Raw genomic sequence first — 23,176 nt, 5'->3', positions numbered from 1 at the left:
TGAATCACAAAGTGTGGGGACTACCAACAAAACATTGTTTAAAAATGGGGGTGGGATGCTGGGCAGTGGTGGTGCACGACTTTAAACCCAGTACTTGGGAGGCAGAGGCAGGTGGATCTGCAAGTTCCAGGACAGCTAGGGCTACAGAGAGAAACCCTGTCTCAAAAAACAGACTAAAAAAAAGACTAAAAGAACTTACAGAGTTCTACTGGAAAGAACCCATTAGACTCCTGTGGATCATCCTTAGACTTTTGTGGTGCCAGCAGCTTAGTAGAATCGACAGGGTAATTATGCATACACCAGAGGTTACAAAGGAAATAAGCAATTAATTGCATGTGTCTAATACATTTGAATGGTAATACAGTCCAGGTAGGCCTCAAAATCACTGTGTTGCCAAGGCTGGCTTTGAATTCACAGCAATTTTACTACAAGCAAACATTTGTCACGATACCCCCAGTGAAGGTGTAACTCTTAAAGAAATGTAATATTTAAATTGAAGGTTTCTAGGGGGCTTGAGCAAGGCTATGTAGAGGCTAAAATAATGGACCACAGAAGGAGTGGTACCAGGCTTAGGTGTAGGCAAGCCCTGCCAATAGCTCAAGAAAGCTCGAGGGCAGGGGGCTGGAGAGATGGCTCAGAGGTTAGGAGCACTAGCTGCTCTTGCAGAGAACTTGGATTTGATTCCCAGCGACTCACATGGCAGCTCACAACTGTCTGTAACTCCAGTTTCAAGAGATCTGACACCTTCATACCAATGCACCTAAAATAAAGTTAAATTAAAAAAAAATGCTTCAGGGCAGAGGGAAGCAGTTACAGTAGAAATGAGAATCCAGATTGGAATAGACAAAAGACTATTCTGGGGTTTTCCATAAAGGAAAGAAGCCTGTAGAGGTAGATTTGAGTTTTAGAAATCATTCTGCATTGTGAAGAATGGGTCTAAGAAGGACAAAGAGTTTGGGCTGTTGAGTTTGAGATGCTTTGGATGTTCAAAAGGAAGTATCCAGTCTGGAGTTGGATTCACAAGAGTCTAGAAATAAAGTAATAACAGAATGACGGATAGTAGCCTCAGACTGTAGATGGCAGCCATGTGTGTAAAGAGAGTAGAACTCTGTGGAGGGGGAGGAGGTCAGAGGGTTAGCTAGAAATACAGTTGTTAGCTGTAGCAAAGCAGCTGCTCATTCCGCTGTCCTAAGTCAGCATTTACTGTATGTCCATGCACCTGGGATGGACTTCAGAGGCAACTGGGCCTTGAATTTTAGCATCAACTTCAGACTGATGGCTGTCACTGCAGGACATTGGCAGCTTTGTGGCTTCAGAGGCTGTCCTGGAACTAGCTCTTGTATACCAGGCTGGTCTCGAACTCACAGAGATCCTCCTGCCTCTTCCTCCCGAGTGCTGGGATTAAAAGCACGCGCCACCACTGCCCTGCTTTTGTGAGTATGAGGTTTTGCTTGCATGTATGTATGTTCCTGTAGATGGTTGTGAATCACTATGTGGATGCTGGGAACTGAACCCAAGTCCTCTACAAGAGCACTAAGTGTTCTTAATTGCTGAGCTATCTCTAGCTCCTCGAAGAGCCTTCTGTCCTTGGGATGGGTGGCTTGAATATTACACTTCTTTTTGAGGGGATGGAAGAACATCTCATTTGCTGGTATTCAGCAAATTGTACCCACATACCAGGCTCAGAAACGTACAAGGAAGGCACCCCCGCTCTGTGGGGGAGACAAAGAAGCAGTCCTCTTCCCATGTGCCAGCCCATCTGCTTCTTTGCCTTCATAAACATGCTTTTTCTTCTTTTTGGTTCACTGCAGCTTTGAGTACATGAGAAAGAAGAGTGAGAAACAAGAAGAAAGGTAAGGTTGGAAGAGGGCAAGAGAAAGGAGGGGAATGGAAGGAAACTCCTGCAGCCAAGAACACAATAAATTGTATCCTGAACCACCTCAGCCTGGCCGCTTTTTTGCAGTGTGCACATATCAATTTCCTCTGTGCAGAGTTCTGAAGGTATCAAAGAAGACATGGATGTGACCTAGGTGGTCTTAAATGATGAGACCCATCAGCATGTTATAGGCCTTGGAAGCCCATTTCCATTTGCCCCTTCTAAGTACACACTTTCCTTGCCCTGATACCTGTGACTCTTGATAATATCACCAGTCTCTCACCACCTGGGGCAGCAGGCTCCCAACTGTCTCCGAATTTGAGCCTGAAGAACAAATGTCTCCCTTGCCTTCAGTACAACAGGTAGGAAATAAAAGAGTTCTGGGGCAGCTGTGTCTTATGTATGCCCCCCACCATCTGACAGACCAAGACCTGCTATTGGGTTAAGAGACCAGCCAGCCTGACTTCAGGTTATGATTTGAGAGGAGAGGTCAGTCAGGTGGTTGTCCTGTGGTTGATCCATGCTGCTTCAACCCTAGAAGTCTTGGAGGGCAAAGGCCTGATAGCTCTTCACCTGGCTGGGCTCAGAGTGCTCTGATTCTAGCTCCTATCCATTCCTGTCCCCAGCCTTTCTCAGCTAGGACAGAAGCCTAGGCTCTCTGGCCTTAGGACCCTCCTTGTAGAAGACAAGGGTTCCTGTTCCTTCTGTTTTTGAGAACAGGGATATTGACAGCCAGAATTGACCTCTGACTGGAATAATGACATTTTCCCATCCTGTATCTCTTGCCAGAGGCTGTCCTATGGTTTGTGCTATTAGGTTGTTCTGGCCCAGTCACTGCCTTCACTTCCCTAGGCCCTGCTCAACCAGGGCTTGACTTCACTTTCCCCACCCCTCAGAACAGTCCTGCCCTACCAGGGGGCCTATTCTGTGGCTTCAGGCCTGCAGGGGTTCTACTGGTGGTTCTGGGACTGCCTCCAAACTGTGACCAGTTATAGGCAGTGGTGTGGTCTGTCACCTGATTGTTATCTACTCCATTTTACCCCAGCTGACCAGCCAAAAAACTTAACTGCCCTATTTTGCCCAGCTATGCCAACGTGTAAGGGCTGTCTGTGTGCCCTACCCCACCCCCACCAGACTATAGTGAATTGCCAGTATCCACTCACAGGTGTTTCCTGTTGCCGTTTCTTTTGCTCAGCATGACCTCCCTAGCAGGTGGTGAAGGCCCTGCCAAAAACCTCTTCATAGGCAGTTCTAGAACACTGGGGTAAGGCTCCCCAGGGATCTGGGTCACCCCCACCACATGCAGGCAACTGTTGACACCTAATTGGCTCTTCCTGAATGCTCCCCATTTCCCCTTGACAGTTTTGTGCACAAAGTGTCACACTACTCCTGTGCTATCTCCACAGGTGTTGGGACACCAGAGTGGGGTCAAGCTGGTGAGATCTTATGCACATCCAGTCTCTCTAGATAATAGAAATTCTGATAGGAGGATTGAGGGTCCATTTCTCTAGCTGTGGGTGTGGAAATGCCTCAAGACCTTTTTAGAAAAGGCCTCCCATCCTGAAATCCCACCCCACCCTCAAGTTCCTCCCAAAGGTCTCCTAACCTAAACAAACTCCTGTGCTAGAGTCAGGAAAGCCCTCTCTTGGGAGTCCTACTTCCTCAACACAGGTCTGTTTGTTGGCTGTTGGGAGCCACAGAGTTCACAGGTTTGTTATTGCAGGGAAGGAGGTGCCTCAGGAAGGGAAGGACCTTGCTGTCTTGGTTCACACAGCAGCCATCCGGGTCTCCTGACTCCCAGGTTCCAGCTCCTTCCCTAAGCAAGGATTCCCACCTCTCCTCATAGCCTGAAGTTGCTTCTTGAGCTCCATTGTAGAAAGCTGCCTACTCAGGGGCACATTACAGGAGCTTACCACCCACTGATGCAGTTCTGCTGCCCCCTGGTGGCAACAGCTCAGGCACTCCGTGCTAGCTTTTTTGGCTAGCTTTCCGCTTTTTCCCTGAGCCCACAGCCAGTCTAGAATAAGCACAGTTAGGGCCTTCTCTGGACCAGCTGCTTTGATCCACTCAGAGACTGTAGTTCCCAGGCTCAGCTGCAGGCTCAACCTGTTCAGCAATGCTCCTTTCCCTTCTGTGTCTCTTCTCCAAGCACAACCCTGGATTCTGGGCTTTCTTCCACCAGGATTTCCAGGGCAAATGCACACGATGTTGTCACAGCTGGAGTGTGGGCACAACGGTGCCAGGAAGAGCATACCAGAAGGTGTTGGAGCAGAGGTTCAGAAGTGCAGCAAGCCATGTAGGAAACACATTTTGCTTTTTTATTTTCTGTAAAATTCTGTAAATAAAATATAAAACCAAGGGATATGGTGAGGCAGAGCAAGACATGGCCAGGCCCCTGACACTTGTGGCAAAAGATATGCAGAACCAAGGCTGGGAGGCACTTCATTTCAGGCACTCTACCAACCCCAGGGGTAACAAGAGAATATATTAGACTTTCATTGATAGAAATTTGTGGGGAGAGGTGTCTGGAACCAGCCCTCACCCTCCCTGCCAGTGCCTGGTGAACCCTGAAAAAGGGGGAAGGAACACTGGGAGCCGGTGTTCAGAATGCTGTGCTGGCCATGCTGCTGGGCCCAAAGATGCGAGGCAGAGCATCCAGGGACTCCTCTAGTCGTCGATGAGCAGACTGTCCTTCTTCCCCTATAACGTGTGAGGATAAGGTCAAGAGGGGCCCTGGCATCTTCCAAGCCTTCCCATGCCTGGCATTACTTCATCCTACTCCCAATAGCCAAGGTGTTCCCAAATTCCCTTAACTCATTCATGTCTCCCACTACCCAGCCTTACCACACTGCTGCAGGCTCTGCCGGGCAGCTTCCCTCACAGCTTCTGTGTCTGTTTGGCACAAGTACACCAGGGGTTCAATGCCTTCCGGAGCCTATCAGGGAACAAAAAATTGAGGCAGGTTCAGTTTAACAAGTAGGAATAGCCCTGGAGTGAAAGTGTTAGGTAGGTAGGTTGGCAGGGATCACCTTGATACAGCCCAAAGCCAGGCATCCAGCCACTCGAGTCTGCACATCCTCATCCTCAAGCTGGTCCAGGAAGCACAAAAGAGCCTGGGCAAAGGTGGAGGGCAGACTTCAGATACCGGGAACCCTCAGCCCTCACCTTACCCACAAGAAAACCCTGCCAAACTCACCCTTTCCCGGAAGACAGGGCCAAGTGAGAGGCTCCGAAGCTGGGTGCTGACAGCAGCCATGACTTTGTTGTTGCCATGGACCAGCAGGGAGCTAAGAGCCCGAAGCCCATCCCTTCGCAGGCGCCCCTCAGGTGCTAACCTCAGGGCTTTCAGCACAACAGCCTGGTCATCAGAGTTCAGATTCTGTACCAGTAACACTAAAAGAAGTGGGGAGGAGGGGAGGACAAGTTGGCAAAGCTCTTGGGTAAGAGGCTTTGTCCTCATGATTTCATCATTCATGATTTCAGGACCATCCATGGGATCAGCATTCTGTGGCCAGGGCCACTGCCTCACCTTCCTCTGCAGTCTCTGTCACATAGGCATCCATGGAGGGGCTGTCCAAGGCTTCTACATAAATCCAGAACTGGAAGATGGTGAACTGCTCCCCAGGGCCTGGCTGGGGCCTCCTAGGCAGCTTCCGTCCCAGGGCATCTTCCAGGAACTTCAAACACACTGAAGGAGACAGTACCACAGCCTGAGTTGGGAGAGACCCAGGCCTCTAAGGAGGAAGAGAATGTCCCCATTCTAGCTCAGCCCCAGGGGCTCCTTGTCCATACTGTACTCTGAGAACAACCACTCACTAGTTCTCTTCAGTGCTCAACCTGTCAGTCAGTATGGGCTGACAAGTCCTTCCCTAAGGGAGTTAAGGAAGGAAGGGGCAGGTAGGCAGCTCACTTACCAGCCTCAGCTAAGCCTGGCTGGCGCAGGGAAAGTCGGGCACCGTACTGGCTGCAGAAAGTGAGGAGCACCTGCTCCACCGGGCAGATGAAGGGGTTGAGTCCCTCTGTACACTGGTCCCAAAATGTCAGGAAGCCAGACCGAGAGGCAGAGAACTGCACCACTGTGAGGGGTGAGGAAAACCATCAGCAACAGAGGTCAGGTGGGGGGTGGGGTGGGAGTGGAGGCATGTAAATGGGAGTAGGTTAGGTGTAAACTCCAGGCCTTTACCTTCCTGGGCAGAGCTGGCAGAGTTCCCCCATAGCTTGCTGCGCTCACATACTTCCTCGAGCACGCGTGCTTCCCTCAGCAGCCGCTCTAGAGCCCATGCCTCCTGGCAGCGCAGGGGCCCAAATGTGCCCAGTTTCTAGAGGGCAGGGTTTGCCAAGTAATTTAGACCTCATGGTAAGGGTTGTGGGGGGATGGAGTCAGGGGAGTACAGGTCTCAGCATGCATTGGGAGAGGCTGAAGTAGGAAGAGTACAGTAGGAGTCAAATGCCAGGACTCTGGGGCATTGGTGTGTAGAATTGAGAGGCTTAGAGGGCCAGGATTGGAGTGCAGGGCTCCCTGGGTCAAGGGTTGAGGGGGGAGGGAGTGGGATTAACCCCTCACCAGCAGGAGGCGGCTGCAGTGGTACAGGTGCTGGACCAAGGTAGCATCCAGGGCTGGACACCCTGTGCTTAGGGACTGAGCATTTGATGAATCTAATCTGTCCTCTGCCACAGCCTCTGGGCTGCTTGTGGGCCTGAGAGAAAAATGGAATCAAACACCCCAACAACACACATTGCCTTCTGGTCACCAGAGATTATTTTTATTAAGTCCCTCCCACCCAGAATGGAAGAACGATGTGCAGACACAGACAATAGGTAAGTTCACAGAGGACTTCCAGGAGGATGAGGCTGCAACCAGCAATGAGTAACATGGGTCTTTATAGTCAGTCTGCCTTTTGCTACCCCTGCTAAGACCAAAGGGGCTTCTGGGCCTGAGATGGGCGCCAGTAGGGTTGCAGGCGGGATGGTCTATAAAATGTGGACTGCAAGGGACGCAGGGCTTGGGACTGGAACCTAGGAAGTCTTAAAGGGAGGAGGGACCGGGTACGACTCTCAAATCTGAATCTGTAAAGTCTACTCCAGGAATGAGAGCTGAGAGACCGGGACCTCCGGGAGAGTCGGGATCTTGATGGAGGGGGCTGATACTGGGGGACACAGCATACATGGGGAGGCACTGAAAGAACTCCTTCACAGGGTGAGTCCAAGGTGAGGTCAAGGGAAAGAAGAGAGGCAGGAGGCTCACAAGCTGATGGGGACTTGCAGGGGAGGCAGACATTGCAGAGATGAGCAGGGTGGCCAGAAACACTGGGATAGATGGAGTTGGTGACATGGCATCAAACATTCATGAGGTATACAAGGAAGAAAACACAACTGCACTTGCCACAAGCCCATCCTCATGTGTTCTCCCTAGCCCCACCTCACCAGTTCCCAACTTGCCTTTCTGCCAACCCACCTACTTCTCCTCTACTTCTCCTTATATTGCTTTACCCCTTCCCCTTCCCCTCTCCCCGCCCAACTAGTTCCCAGTCTTGCCTTGCCTGGCCATCTCACCTGGCCCCACTGTCTTCATCTTCATCATCATTGAGGAAGCTGAAGCTCTCCAGGGCATGCTCCACAGTGATGCTAAGGCTGGAGGCTCGGCTTCGAGTCAGGCCTTGTCTCTGCTGAAATTGTAAAGGGGGTCAGAGCTACTGCCACTGGCTGGCAGCTCTCCCTATGCAGCCTACTCCAGCCCAGCCTAGCCTCCTTACCATGAGCAGACTCTCTAGTCGAGTCACCTCCTGCTCCAGACCCTGCAGCTCAGGGAACTGACCACGATAGTCATCCAGGGCAGCCATTAGGGTCCCCAGGGCCTCTTCAAGCCTTTTGTCCCCAGCTCCTCCAGTTGCTTCGGGGACTGGGGCTTGAGCAGCTGTGGCCGGGCTAAGTTCTGAATGTTGGGGTGCAGGGGCTATGGATGAGGGAGAGAACCTTGGGCTCTTAAGAATTTGTTCTGGGGAATTTGGGGCAGGGCTTGTGAGAGTCTCTGAACCAGAACAAGCAAGACTCTGGGAAGAGGTGCAAGATGCTGTGGGGTCTGTTTTAGTGTAGGGAGTGGAGGCTGAGTGACTGCAAGGCAGAGGTTTAGTGCCTGGGAGTGTGAGGTCTGCAGAGGAGCTGGAGGTTAGAGCAAGGTCTATAGCAGAATTGGGGCTTTCCGTTGTAGAAATGGGGCTTGTAGTGGTCAAGACTGGGTCCATAGCATTGGTGGTATGACTTGTAGTGGCATGAGTTGACATCCCAGTTTTTTGAATAGGGCTAGTGGTATTGTAACTGGGGCTTGGAGTGGCATTGGTGGCGCTTGGAACAGTGCAAGTGGGACTTACAGAGGTGTGGGTAGGGCTTGGGGTGCTATGTGTAGGGCTTACGGTAGTGTGGGTGAGGGTTATAGTGGTGTGAGTGGGGCTTGGGGTAGCCTGGACTGGGTCTGCAGCATTGGGGATAGAGCCTGTAGTGGTAAGGGTAGAGGGCATAGGTTTATGGATAGAATCTATAGTAGTGGAAGTTATGTTTGGAACACTGTTGATAGGGCTTACAGCACTATAGGTAGAACATGTATGTTTGAGGCTTGGCAACTCAGAAGGGTTGGAGTCTGTGGCTTTGTGAACTAAGTCTAGCTGTGTAGATGAGGCAGGGTCTATAAGTGTGGGGGAAGGGCCAGTTGTACTGGGGGTGGGTCTTGTGGCAGAATGGCCAGCGTCTAGGATAGGAGGAACACTACTCAAATGCTCCACATGGATGGAATCTGGATATGCGAGTGGGCTAGGTCCTGGGGTTAGGCTTTCTGAGCCTACAACTTCCACAGCCTCAGTCAAGGCAGCATCCACACTGGCCTCACTGATGTGGCTGAGAGTCCGGCTGTAAGGGGCATGCCCATTGACTAGGGCTGGGGACACAGCTGGCTCTTCATCCATGGAGCCAGAGGTGAGGGTCTCTGGCCTTCGGAAGGCAACTTGGATGGGCAGGGGCTCTGGCTGTTGCACCAAGGGCTTGGGAGTTGATGAATGTCGAGCAGTGCCTGAGAGCTGTGGGCTGGATGAGTCATCTGAAGACTCAGATGACAGGGACCAAGCTGTCCCGTTCTCTAGCTCCTCCTGCCGCCGTAACATGTTCTAAGAGAAAGAGACACTTGAAGGTTATACAAAAAGACCCTGGGAGAGGCAAGCGGATCTCTGTGAGTTCGAGGCCAGCCTGGTCTCCAGAGCGAGTGCCAGGATAGGCTCCAAAGCTATACAGAGAAACCCTGTCTCGAAAAACAAAACAAACAAACAAACAAAAGACCCTGGGAGATGGTAAGACCTGGGGCCTGGATTGTGACTCACATAGAAGGCCTGCTCCCGAAGTGAGGGTGTGTCTGGTGGGCTCTGGCTATATGTGGAAAATCGCTTAGTGACAGTGGAAGCTTTGTTGACTGTAGAAGCAGCTGACGGCTGGTCATCCTTGTCAAAGGGACTGTGACAGTAAAAGGACATTAGCCATGCTACTACCTTTCTTTTACCCTGCCATAAGCCCTTCATCCCTACCAACCTCCATATGACTTCCAGGCTGAGCTTGATAGTGCCAAGGTCATTGATGTCCACAGCCACAACCTGGGGCAGGGCAGCAAATAGGTCCTTGGTCTCACAGGAGACACTGCCCACAACTACATGGTTAGCCAGGCCCTTGAGTTCTGTCACCTGTAGCCAAGAATACATGGAGGGTCACGTGAGTGGGTGTAGGGGCTAATGAGCTCCAGGGCATTCAGAAATCTGAGTTTGTATGGAGGTTATAAGGTAGTCACAGGATCATGAGGCCATGCAGATTACAGGAAGATGACAAGTTCTAGGGATCACAGGGCCATGGAGGCAATCTGGCCTCTATGAGCATCACAGAAGTCTAAGTTTGGCAGGGTCATTGGAATTTTAGGTTCACAGTTCAATGGAAATCAAATATCCATAAGTTTGAAAGCTCATCAGAAGGTCTTAGTATCAAAGTCATGAGGTACAGGAGTTACAGATTGTTTTCAAGGCCACATAAAGAGGGTTATGGGTGTCACAGAGGTCATGAAGTCACATTTACAGGGCCATGGAGCTATAAGGGACCTCAGGAATGAGAGAGCCTTAAGAGAGATGGTTATAAGGAATTCACAGGATAATGGGGTTCCATAAGAAACAAGCTGTCTTATGGAACTGGTCAGAAAAATCACCTTGATGGACAGGAACTCTGTGAGTAGGGGGAGGAAGACAGTCTCCTCACTGTCCCACACCTGCTTCCCACTGCTCTCTATTCGGCCCCGCAGTTTCCATCGCTGACGGCCATATTTCATGCAGATCTGGGAAAACAGGCAGGGTGAAGCAGCTCTTGGGATTGTGACCCTTCCATCCCAGCCTTCTCATGTACAACCTCATACCTCATATTGATCGCCCACACACAGCCTGGCAAAGCCAGCCAGCCCTGGGCACAAAAAGGAGAAGATGAGCCATGCTGAGAGCCTTAAATATACCCATTCCTGCCTCTCTTCTGCCCTTACAATTCAGTACCTTTCATCCGGAGATGAAACTCGCCCAGCTGGGCCTCCAGCTCATTCTCCAGAAGACACATGCTCTGGGAAGGAGGGGTAAGAATGTGAGGGAATGAAGACCGAGTTCTCTCTCATGAGCCCACACCTTGCCTCTGCCACAGTGGTCCTTATCTCTTACCTCTGTGTACTCTCGATGCCCTCTAGTGGCCTCAGCCAGGCTATCCCGTGCCTCTCGACTCCCTGGAGATCCTGTGCTATAGGCACGGACCATGTTGTAGGCACCATCCCGGAGACGCCGCTGGACACAGTATGCTTCATACAGCTCATCGATCTGGGAAGGTAACAATAGGGGTAGCAAGAGAGAACTGAGACTCACCACTGGGGTTGCCCACGGTGGGCCTTCCATCTTTCTCTACGACAGCCAAACCCACTTCCCACTCTGCATGCATATTGCACAAGTACCTTACTGGCATGGAACTCCAGTCGTCGAAGAAAACGTTCAATGGACTTGACTTGCTAAGGGAGAGTTGAGTCAGAAAGAGCCTAAGTCCTAGGACTCTTTCCTCTCTCTGAGCCACCCCCCTCCCAACACAATTCGATATACACTTACCTTGTCCAAGTCATACAGGAAGCCCTACAGAGGGAGATAAGAAGGGATACTTAGAAAGCATCAGGAGGACCCCAGGAAAGTACCTGCCCATCCAGCTATTCCCCAGTAATCAACCAAAATGTTTCCTCCTTTAACAACCGTCTTCCCAGTATGAACCCTGGCCATCTCCTGTGCCACTGCGATAAAATCTCTTGCTGTCAGGAGAGAAACCTGAACTCTCCCACTGGAAGCTTTTGTAAGGCACTAGGTCTCAAGGAGAAAGTGCACTCCAAGAAGTTGGGATAGAATCACCTACCAGTTCACCTTAGAACACAGCTCAATATCATACAAGGTTGCTTTGCTCAGCCCCTACACTGTACAGACAAGAGGCATTGGTCCTGGGCATCCCCTAACATTTACTCACTAGGCGGGAATTCCTCTTGGACTCTTTTATCTGGCCCTGGAGCTTCTCCTGCTCCTGTTGATGCACTTCCAAGTAGGCCCTAGAGGAAAGGCAAGTGACAAGAGTCAACTTATCCAGCCCCAAGGTGATAGGGTGCTGGCAGTAGGAAAAGGGTGCATGGTTGAGGAAGATTCAAACTTGCACAGAGGAACTTGGTGGAATCCTGGGACATTGTACAAGGAGGGCGTTGCTTACGTCAGTCCCCGCTTAAGGGCAGCATACACCAGGTCCAACCGCTCTGGCTGTGGCACCTTGGGGGCTGGGTGAGCTACGGAAAACATCCTCGACACTCGGGAGAGCACTAGGGGCTTCCGTGGGGGCCCTGGCGGGCTGAAGACCGTGAAGCTCCTGAAGAAGAGACTGACTTTAGAAAAAGGTCAGCAAGAATCCCCCAAACCCTCACTACACACCCAGTCCCAACCCCATCTAACGCTCTCAACCCCATTAAACCCTTTGTCGCGTACCTGGGCCCGCGCTCGTGGCTGCCGAGGACGCCTGCGAAGGACTGGCTCCTATTGACCCGGGCGCTGAGCAGGCGGCGCTGCGGCCGCACCGACAGGGACATCATGGAATGAGTCCGCGCGGGGCTCCCTGGGGGTGGCGGGGGTGTGTGTCTAGCACCAATCGGGTCCCCGAAGAAGCCCCCTTCCCGTGGCCGGGTCCCAGGGCTGGAGCAGGCGCCCCTGGTCTCCAGGTTCAGCTGCCCCAATGGGCTCTAGCCTTGGCAGTCTTAGCCTCATTGGCCCCCTCGCTAATGACAGGGCAGTGGCAGGCGACTCGGCCTCGGACTCAGCGTGGCCTCCGCTCTGCCCCTACTTCCTGCGGAGGTAAGGGCTCCGCCTGTCGCGGGGCAGGAAGGGGGGTCGCTCGGGGACCCTCCTCCAGCTGGGAAGCAGCAGGAAAGAGGCGGGGCGCGCGAAGAATGTGCGGAAGCGCCTGTTTACCCGGGGGCGGGGCGGCATCCCAGCCCTTCCCCTGACTGCCCCCCCTGCAAGTGGCCGAAAGCTCGGGTGCCACCACCCCGGGAGGCCGTGGAAGGTCATGGGGCGGGGCACGGGTTAGGATCTCAGCACAGCTGAAAGACAGGCCTGGCCAGTGCAGGTTTGTAATCCACTCCCGTAACCCACCGCCCAGTGTAAATGGTGACCCCGACTCACAGACGCCTTGACGCCACGGTTCTCCCGGCTGGGCGCCCGGGGATTCCCAGAGTGGGGGGCAGTGCCGAGAGAAGTGCCCCACCTCCTCCACTTTTCTATAGACCCTTCTTGGAAACTAAGTCATGGACGCACGCTTCCCCTGACATGGGAGGGAAGAAGTCCGGGGCCGAACCCCCACCCCAACCTACTCCAACGAAACACGCACCCCAGAATTCCTATCGGGCATCTCTTGTGGCCATCTCTAGAGCCCTCACAGCTCCAAGCCGAGTCCTACCTCTCTTCTTGGAGTTCATGGTGGGTTCCGGACGGTCCCGACCGGTGCTCACCCACTGTGTCCCGCTGGCCTGGGGCTTTTGGTACTGGCCCTGTTGGGCTCCAAGCTCACTGCCGGCGGCTCTGGCCCCGGTTTCGGCTGCTCTCAGCGCCTCCCGCCCGCCCAGTTCCTGCCTCCTGACTCAACCCGCCGGGATGGGGCGGGACTGGTCCCCCGGACTAGGGGGGCACCCGACCTCTGTCTGCCTGGCCTCTACAAGGGGTGACTAGGGCCTTTCCTCCGGAGTAGGTTGACACAGGGTTTGAGGTCAGGGGCGCCTGTGAAGGGAGTTGACCACCAGAATGAAAAGACTAGTGGGACAGTGATAGAAAGGTGTGCAAGCGGTTGGTTAAGAGGACCCAGGAACAATTCCCAGGATCCACATGGCAGCTCACACTGTAACTCCAGTTCCAGGGGATCCGACACCTTCACACAGATATACATGCAGACATATATGCAGGCAAACCACCAATACATATGAAATAAAAGTAAAATTTAAAAAAGAAAGGTGTTCAAAAGTGTTTGTCAGGCTGCTGAGAAAAGATTCACCGTAAAAAGGACTACGAATTAGGGTTCTGTGGGTGTGAAGGGGCAAAGTAAGAAGTTGGGGGTGGGGGTTGAATGCAGGGATTGTGCCAGTGAAGGATAATAAGGACTCTGATGAAGCTTAGAAGAGAGGGGAGTTGAAAGGGTGGGGGCTTGATCAACCATATATTATATGCTGCTCCAAGACACCGAGGAGGAGCTGGGTGAAGAGAATTCCAAAACCCCCTGCATCACCTTTACAACCACAAAGGGGTTGCTCAGTTTGGGTGTCACCCTTCTCTTGGACCTAGGAAAAACAATCAGGTCCTATTACCCAGCCAGGGCTTCCCCCTATAGTGGAAGCTAGGACAGAGAAGTCAACCTTCTATCCTTGGCTCTTCCCTCAAGTCCTGAATTCCCTTTACTGGCTTTCTTGATCCCAGCATCTCTTTCTTGAATATCCCTTGTCCACATCCGACATGAACTATGCATTCCTGTGTACTGCTCACCTAATACAAGCCTTTATGCATCTTTCAGCTCCCATACCCAACACCCTAGCCTTATCATCTTCTCTGGAATGCCCTTTTCCCAAACCACAGCCTCACTGTTGATAATTGATAATTATCAGTTTCCCTCCATCACCACTACCACATCTGCTTGTTACCTGAGACCTCTGGTTCCCTGAACACAACTCATTTATTCAGCTACCCACTGAATGGCAAGCATGTGCCAGTCACTGGAGATACAGCCCAGAATTTCACAGACACCACTGTGCACAGAGATCACAGTCCGCCTCTGCTTGCTTTCTCTTCCAGCTCCCTCCCACCTTCCTTCCCTTGCCTTTTCTGCATCCACAGCCACCCTCTATCTCTCGCCTGCTGTTAGTATCTTTAGCACTCTGCACTCTGTCTTGCCTGTCAGAAACCAACCCTGGCAAACCAACTCCCTGTCCTTGCAGCTCCTACACCCATCCTGGATTAAGCTGGGAGGTCTTGGCACAGCAGCTAGAATCACAGTGCAGTTCTTAACCTCAGATGGTTCTTGCTTCCTACCTGGGAAATTATCCTGTACAACGCTAGTCTTTTCTTCCCTTCTCAGAGAAGATGGATGTCTCAAACTTTCTCTTCAACTTAACAGCAAATTCAAGTCACTCTCACATTAAAAGTGAAAACAAGCCTGAGAACTATCCAAAATGCCCATCAATAATAACAGAATCAATATGTGATAAAAAACAATGAAAAATAAACAAATACATTCAGTAACATGAGTGAATCTTACAGGCATATCAACTACCAGCAGACACAAAATACAAGTTAGGATATGTATGGTTCCCTTGATAATAAAGTTCAAAAACAGGGAGAAAGTATACAAACATGGTGGCGCATCCCTATTATGTTATCACTCAGGAGGCAGAGGCAGGAGGATCAGAAGTTCATGGCTACCCTAGGCTACATAATACCTTGTCTCAAAAAACAAAAGCACACAAAACTAATTTATGATGGCAGAAGTCAGATTAGTAATTGTCCTGGTTGGGTTTTGTAAACAACACAAATGTAGACTTATATGGGAAGAAGGAATTTTTGTTGTTTTTTGTTTTGTTTTTTTCCAGACAGGGTTTCTCTGTGGCTTTGGAGGCTGTCCTGGAACTACCTCTTGTAGACCAGGCTGGTCTCAACTCATAGAGATCCACCTGCCTCTGCCTCCCAAGTGCTGGGATTAGGGTGTGAGCCAAAACTGCCCAGCTGGCAAGAGGGAATCTTAATTGAGAAAATGTCTCCATCAAACTGGACTGTAGACAAGGAACATTTTCTTCTTTCTTTCTTTTCTCTTCTTTCTTTCTTTCTTTCTTTCTTTCTTTCTTTCTTTCTTTCTTTCAAGACAGGATCTAGTTATGTAGCCTTGACTGACCTGAAATTTGCTATGTAGATCAGGCTAACCTTGAACTCATAGTGATCTGCCTGCCTCAGTCTCTTGAGTTCTGGGATTAAAGACATCAACCACTACAACTGGCTTTGCATTTTCTTGGTTAATGAAGGATGTGGGAGAGCCCAACCCAACTGGGGGTGGTACTGCCCTTGAGTAAGTGGTTCTGGGGTATATAAGAAAGTAAACTTGAGTGAGCCATGGGCAGCAAGCCAGTAAGCAGCAATCTTCTATGGCTTATGTTTCAGTTCCTGCCTCCAGGTTCCTGCCCTGCTTGAGTTCCTGCCCTGACTCCCCTCAGTGATGAAGTATAAAATGAAATAAACCATTTCCTCCCCAAGTTGCTTTTGGTCATGGTGTTTTACTACAATAATGAAACTCTAATTCAGTAGTTATCCTTAGGCTGTAACTGGAAATAGGCAAAAGGAGTGTTAGCAATGTTCTATTTCCTGCTGTGGGATCTATTTCCTGATCATACATAGGTGTGTTCTATTACAAAATGTATCAGGATGTACATTTAGGACAGGTGTGTGTGTGTAGTGATGGGATCTTAGCTATATTCTCCAAGCTAGCCTCAAAACTCTTTTTTTGAAATTTTATTATGTATACAGTGTTCTGTCTGCATGTATGCTTGCATGCAAGAAGGGGGCACTAGATCTCATCACAGATGGTTGTGAACCACCATGTGGTTGCTGGGAATTGAACTCAGGACCTCTGGAACAGCAGTCAGTGCTCTTAACCTCTGAGCCATCTCTACAGTCCCTATCCTCAAAACTCTTAGGCTTGAAGGTTGGTGGTGGGGCATGCCTTTAATCCCAGCACTTGGGAGGCAGAGGCAGGTGGATCTCTGTGAGTTCGAGGCCAGCCTGGTCTACAGAGTGAGTTCCAGACCAGGCTCCAAAGCTACACAGAGAAACCCTGTCTCAAAAAACAAAACAAAACCCTATTAGGCTCAAGCATCTTGTTGCTTTAGCCTCTTGAGAAGCTTGGACCTTAGGTATATGCCACTGTTTCTAAATACTTTCTGCATACATTAGATTTCACTATATAGTTGGATTTAAGCAATTACAGGGAATCTACAATGTAGCTCAATGTAGCTCATTATATATATATATATATATATATATATATATATTATATATATAAAAGCTTTGGATTCAATCACCAGAAAAGCACATATACACACATACATACATGCACACACACATGCACACAGTGAATGAATAACTATAGAAAACTATAGAAAAGCGGTGGTTTATTTTATTTAAAAAATAAAAAATAAAGCACCTGGGAGGCAGAGGCAGACAGATCTCTGTGAGTTAAAGGCTAGCCTGGTCTACAAAGCAGATGCCGGGACAGCCAGGACGGTTACACAGAGAAGCCCTATCTCAAAAACCACACACACACACACACACACACACACACACACACACACACACACACTAAATAAATAAATAATTACATCCCAATGTGTCTTGCTTTAGTTACCCCATTGCTCTGCTCCTTCTGAGTCAAGTTTCTGGAATAATGGTCTACTTCCACATCCTTGCCACACCCACCTACTCCTCTTCCCATGCTGGCTGGCTTTTTGCACCCACCCCGTTCTTAACAAGGTCAACAATGACCTCTCTGTTGCTGAATCAACCCAGTATCTAATGTCTAGTCCTTCTCCTGCCTGATCTCAATAAAGTATTGGACTTCGTGGTTCCCTTCCTCTTCATTAAGCCCTTCCTTCCCATGAATTTCAAGAAGCAATGGGGCTGAAGAGATGGCTCAGCAGTTAAGAGCACTGACTGTTCTTCCAGAGGGCCTGGGTTCAATTCCCAGCACCCACATGGGTCACAACTGTCTGTAACTCCAGGATCCAACACCCTCACACAGACGTATATAGGCAAACCACCAATGTGCACAAAATAAAAAATAAAGAAATAAAGAAATAAAGAAATAAAACAGAAGCAGGGCTGGAGAGATGGCTCAGAGGTTAAGAGCACTAGCTGTTCTTCCAGAGGTCCTGAGTTCAATTCCCAGGAACCACATGGTGGCTCACAACCATCTGTAATGAGATATGGTGCCCTCTTCTGGAGTGCAGGCATATATGGAGGCAGAATGTTGTATACATAATAAATAAATAAATCTTAAAAAAAAAAAAAACAGAAGCAACATACTTCTGTTTTTCTATCTACTTCTCACCACACATTTCCCCACAGAGGACCTGTTTCTCTCTTTATCCCCAAATGGACTTCAGCCCTTGGGCTTTGTACTTTTCTGCATCCTTATCTGTACAACCAAACCACTTTTGTAAGCATCAGGCCTGCCTATCCAACTGCCTCCCAGATGTCTCCCAAAAAACTAACTGACAATGTGTCAGGCCTGCAAGGGGAGATGATGAACTGGGTTTGAGGTTGTTGGACTGACCTGGCCACTTCTCCAAGTTTTAACCATCCCATAACAGTCTTACTATCTATTTGCACCCTTGTTCAAAACAGAAACTGGGAGTCATCCTTGGTCCTGCTATGAGTTATACCACCTCCACTCAGTCACCCACTCTTGGCTGATCAAGCTTTTAGATGTCTCTGGATCCAGTCCTGGTGTTACAAGCTTATAATCCCATCTACCTGGGAGGCTGAGGCAGAAGGGTCAAAAATTCAAGCCTACCTGAACTACAAGGGGTATAGCTCAGAGGCAAAGTGCTTCATCAACTTGCTTAAGGTCCTAGTTTAATGCCCAGTATACATACCTACATACATTCACACATATAGAGTGTATCTCTAGAATCTGCACCCTCACATCAGGCCCAAGCTATTACCAACTCTATCTTAGGATCCTAAGGCTCCCTGTCTTCCTTTTCTCCTTCAATCAAATATTCTTTATTCACTAACAAGTCTTTTGAAAATTCCAGTCACCAACAATGCCCAAAACAAAAACAAAACAAAGAAAAACAACCCTGTCCCTTTTTGAGTATTTACCTATGTAGGTAAGTCTTATTAGCCCTGTTTCACAGCTGAGGTCAATTGGCTGTATGTGACCTTGGGTGAGACATTTTCTGTTTCTTGAGACAGGGTTTTTCAGTGTAGCTCTGGCTGTCCTGGAATGTGCTCTGTAGACCAGGCTGGTCTCAAACTCACAAGGCCGCTGGGCGCAAGCCTTTAATCCCAGCACTTGGGAGGCAGAGGCAGGCGGATGGATCTCTGTGAGTTGGAGGCCAGCCTGGTCTCCAGAGTGAGTGCCAGGATAGGCTCCAAAGCTACACATAGAAACCCTGTCTCGAAAAAAAAACAAAAACAAAAACAAAAACAAAACAAACAAAAAACCTCACAGGGCCAAAACGCTTCTTAAGCTTTTGGACTTCAGATACTCATGAGAATAATAACCATAACTACTGCTGGAAGCATGAAGAAAGATATCTCCATCTACAGAGAGTGTTTAGGGGAGGGAGAAGTACATGTAGTACACAAATATTTTAATGATCATTAATTTACCTGAGATTACACAGCTAGTAAGTGGCAGGGCCCAGATTCAAGCCTAGGCTTTCTGATCTAAGACTCTAAACCTTTAAATTCTCTCTATTCAGACTATTAGGAAAAATTCACAGCTACCTCCTGCCCCTAAAAATAAAGCCTATGCTTCTTTCCCATGCCGGTCCTCCTCTCTAGCAATTGTGACCCCTCCTACCACACTCAAGGTCCTTAGCATCTGGACAGCAAACTCCATCCTCCCATACCTCTTTTCCACTGTGTGTGTGTGTGTGTGTGTGTGTGTGTGTGTGTGTTGCTAGGTTAAAGCTTAGGATCTTAGGCAAGCACTCTACTGTTGAGGTACATTCCCAGCCCCCTCTTTTCACTACTAACTAACTTTTCACTACTAACTAACCCCCTTTCCTTTTTCTTCTGTCTCCATAACTTCTTCTTCCAGGAAGCCTGCTCTGAGTTGGTTCCCCCTTTCTGGAACCTCTATAGCTTCCTCTCTCTGATCCTCAAGGCCACATAGCTAAATTGTAGTTCTCCAGGGCCTATCCTCCCACCAGTCTATACCCTCTGGGTCCTGGAGCCTACATGATTGCCCACTACTGTAATTTCCTGGGCCCTCCACCAGCACCTGAGCATCCGGGAGATGAAGGAAGTAGGGAGCAGAGTGTGAAAGTGGAGCCGCCAGTCTTTGGAACAGGATCTTGACCTGCTAGAAGGGTAGAGCATAGGACACAAGTCTGGGTCTACCCTGACTCCCCTACCCAACCTAAGACTCTTCTTTTCCCTTCCTACTTGTTACATCACATACCACATGTGTGATCAGCAGCTGCTCCCTGGGACAGGGTGGTGGTGTCCTAGGATTTTGGATTCAGAGTATACTGGTTGTTCCATCCATTTTCTTTCCCTGGTAGCAGCTGGCTGCCACTATAACCCTATACTCAGGAACTGTTTGAAACACCAACGCATACCTCACCTTACTGTTAGATGGCCATGAGGAATGTATAATTGACCATTTCTGGAGGAGGCAATCTCTCTCCTGTTGGGGTGGATGGAAAGGGCTGACACCCGACTCCCATCCCCAGCTAATGGAGAGGATCTCTCTCAACTGGAGGGTGCTGGCTGCTAAGAGACAGAAGCCTTAGTTCCTGTCAACTCTGCAGAGTGTTCTGGACATGGAAAAGAATCCAGGTTCTAAAGGTTATGAGGTGTGCAGCTCAACAGTGAATGGAATCTTAACTGCCTGCAGGAACCCAGTTCTCACAGACTCCCCAGTAGCTCATGTGTGCCAAGACCTGCGTGGGACGGAAAGTACGACTAACACTATTATCCATCTAGTGCAGTGGTCGGTCATGTTAGCCATAGCCTCTCCAAGAGTCTCTGGGTCCAGCCCGGCTCAGCTGTAGGGCTACACAGTAGACTGAGGTAAACATTAGCTATAAATAACCCAGGCAAAAGGGTGGCTGTGAGGGAGAAGGGGGTCGAGAGCAGAAGCCTGTCCCTGTCTCCATGGCAACTGCCCCAAACCCAGCTGCTGACGTCATCTAGCAGCCGCCAACCAGAACTAGCAATGAAGAGGGGAGGGGGACCTGCTGTGGCCTAGGACCCCCACCCCACCCCGGAACCGGGTGGAGACTGCTTGTTGGCCTCACTTCCTGCCAGCCTCCTCCCTGGTCAGCTGGTCACATTCCCTGTCCCGCCGTGCGTTCTGGGAGCTGGACGGCCTCCCCCAGCTGGGTCTGGCTAGGACTCGAGTCCCAGCGGTGGTGGATTGGGAACGCTCTGACTCACCCTCGCTTTCCTCGCCTACTTTTCCACCTAGGCTTAGCCTAGTCCAATGCTCGGTGTGCTTCCCTCCCTCCCACCCAAACCCAGGCCCCGGTACTGCTCATCCCGCTCTGCTGCCCACAGGACCCAGGACCGGGTAGAAGGTAGACGAGGGAGCCCTGACAGACCCTTGTCCGGCTGTAGTGTTGTGTAGCTGTGTTACTGTTTTTTTCCCCCTACGCATCCCCACTGTCAATACTAGGATGGTGGATGGTGCAGGGGCAAAGATTCAGATCCAATTCTTGCTTTTTTCCCACACAGCTGTGTGACCTTGAAAACGACATTAACTTCTCTGACCCCTTATGTACATCTACCAGATGGTCACAGACCTCCTCAAAAGGCTGCACATCAGCTGAATGCTGCAGACCCAAGACGCACGCAGCCACAGAGAGGGTGGCCAGGACACCGTTATTATATTAGATTGTAGATACACCAGAGTCCAGCCAGAACTGATTTGGAAGAGCCGGTAAGAGAGGTCAGATTCAGGCTTAACTCGGAATAGGAGGACAGAGCGTGTTGAAGCTGACTTAGCCGGGGCTCTCTAGTCCAGGTGAACAACCCCTTCCCCAAACCAGTTCTACAGGATGCTCAGTTCTGACTGTTTGTCGAGTTCCCATAGCAGCTTCCATTTCCAGGGACAGGGTCTGGTCACCGACCTCCGCCAGTACGACCTTCTCTTGCTTCAGCTTTGGTTTGGGTGGAGTGTGTGGCCTCGGGCAGGCTCAGTCACCTCGGGCCTGGCCCTAAAGCAGCTTAGGTCGGAAGGGCCGAGAAGACTAGGTCATCTGGGAGGTCTCCTGCACCCTGCTGTCCCCTTCCCAACCCCAAATCAACCTCCCGTCGCGCGGTGGGCAGCGTAGGCTCGGGGGAAAAAGCCAATCCCGGGCCCAGATAGGCGCCGTAGGCTCGCCCTCGGGCCTGCCCACCGCGGAGCCCCGGGGCACGGCCGCCGCGGCCTGGCTGCGGAAGGAAAGAAGGCGGCGGGCGCGGCAGACCCGGAGGCTGCGGCTTTTGTGGGGCGAAGCTGCGTCCTCCGCGCCCGGGGTGGGGGGTGGGGTAGGGGGGTAGGGGGTGGGGAGGAAAGACACCGCGCGATCCGGGTCGCGAGAATGGGGTGAGGCGGGACCCGGTCGCAGATCCCGAGAGCCGCTGGGCGGCGCGGGTGCCGGAGGCACGGGATCCACCGCCCGCCCCCTGTCCCGGCCATGGCCTTCGGAAACGGCGCGGACACTCACATGGCTGCGCTGGGCTTCAAGGACCTCGCGCTGTCGGTGCTCTCGGCGTTGCCTGGCCTGCTCGCGCCGCAGCTGCCGCTGTCGCCGCCGCCGGCGCCTGCCCCTCCCTCAGCTCCGCCGCCCCGCCCCGCCGGCCCCACCTCCTGCGTTCCCACCGGCTCCCGCACCCCTAAGGGGCGCCCACAGCTCGCTCCACCTTCGCGCGTAGCCGGGCAGAGTGGTCTGCCTACCGTGTCAACCAGCTCGTGGGAGGGGAGACCTTGGGGAACCCGAAGGCGTCTGCGGGAACCGGGCAGCTTCCTGGGAATCGCATGCAGACCTTAAAACTGGGGTAGGGGGCGCTAGGGAACCCCTCCTACTTCCCTCTTACCCAGATCTCTGCAGTTCTAAGGACCTCAGGCCCCCTTCCTGTCACTAAAAACAGGTTCTTGGAGCTGACACTGAAAGTTGGGGTAGTTGGAGAAAATGGTTAGGGTCTGGAAAGCCATAAGGGAGGCCGGAAGCCTAAACATTCCACAGCTTCTGGGTCGAAGCACTGTCCTGCACCCTTTTCCACCTTTTCAGCCAGCTTCAGTTCCCACTGTAGGGTGAGTGGGCTATTGTCTGGCTAATACATCAGGGCTCATAGCCAGGCCATGCATGCATTCACCACTCTTTGAGTACTGCTTTCTGGGGAGTTACAGATTCTGCTACTGGGATATAAGTGGCTAACATGGTAAGATCTGGGTATGCATACTGGGAGCACATAATTGCCATCCAGGTCAAAGCCTCATCTTCTCCAAAGCTAGGTCTGGAATGCTGGCCCTTCCAAGGAATGGGTTATGGTTGAATAGAAAGCTGGCCCGACTGATCTCCCATGTGGTAAACAGGCTGACTCCTGTCCTCTACCCCTCCCATTAATCAGATGCTACTAGCGCTTTCTAGCCCTTTGTCCCCGATCCTCACCCCTTGGCTGTCCTGTTTCCTGACTCCTGTAGCACCTCATGTTTTGAAGTATGTCAGGCATACTCAGGAATGGTTTGATGACTTTTAAAAGATCCCTGGATTTCTGAGCCTGGCTCCTGGTCTCACCAATCCAGTATGGCAGACACGGAACTCTAGGGATACCAAATTCTTCATCCTCTCAGCCTCTTACCAGAGACACTCTCAGCCTCTCTCAAGCCTCCAGTCTTTTCCCCAGAACACTTGCTTGTTTCAGAGCCCTGGATGCTCTTGTAAATGCCTCACCCCATCCCTAGCTCTTTTTTTTTCTTTTTATGTGC

General features: G+C 50.8%; 1 protein-coding gene across 3 annotated transcripts; it reads right to left on the bottom strand.

Moving 5' to 3' along the window:
* Positions 1 to 4,171: 4,171 nt before the first annotated feature.
* Ripor1 (RHO family interacting cell polarization regulator 1) lies at positions 4,172 to 22,204 on the bottom strand. 3 transcript variants are annotated; one of them, XM_027405838.2, is made up of 22 exons: positions 21,915 to 22,061; positions 11,935 to 12,061; positions 11,666 to 11,818; positions 11,432 to 11,510; positions 11,029 to 11,052; positions 10,881 to 10,934; positions 10,597 to 10,749; positions 10,438 to 10,501; positions 10,308 to 10,351; positions 10,104 to 10,229; positions 9,446 to 9,594; positions 9,241 to 9,370; positions 7,630 to 9,030; positions 7,430 to 7,542; positions 6,441 to 6,573; positions 6,060 to 6,195; positions 5,791 to 5,952; positions 5,406 to 5,564; positions 5,073 to 5,269; positions 4,906 to 4,989; positions 4,721 to 4,811; positions 4,172 to 4,576 (listed from the first exon to the last, which is right to left on the bottom strand). In XM_027405838.2, exons 2-22 carry the CDS (start codon positions 12,036 to 12,038, stop codon positions 4,479 to 4,481), a joined length of 3,654 nt encoding a protein of 1,217 aa, XP_027261639.1. In that variant the 5' UTR covers positions 12,039 to 12,061; positions 21,915 to 22,061; the 3' UTR covers positions 4,172 to 4,478. The 3 variants fall into 3 exon arrangements, with proteins under 3 accessions (XP_027261639.1, XP_035298531.1, XP_035298532.1); XM_035442640.1 differs by lacking the exon at positions 11,935 to 12,061 and having other exon boundaries at positions 21,915 to 22,204; XM_035442641.1 differs by lacking the exons at positions 4,172 to 4,576; positions 4,721 to 4,811; positions 4,906 to 4,989; ... (3 more) ...; positions 6,060 to 6,195; positions 6,441 to 6,573 and adding an exon at positions 6,628 to 7,183.
* Between the last annotated feature and the right edge of the window lie 972 nt (positions 22,205 to 23,176).

The sequence above is a fragment of the Cricetulus griseus genome, chromosome 3 (genome assembly GCF_003668045.3).
Source record: "Cricetulus griseus strain 17A/GY chromosome 3, alternate assembly CriGri-PICRH-1.0, whole genome shotgun sequence".
Lineage (NCBI taxonomy): Eukaryota > Metazoa > Chordata > Mammalia > Rodentia > Cricetidae > Cricetulus > Cricetulus griseus.
This window is presented reverse-complemented; position numbering and strand designations above follow the sequence as displayed.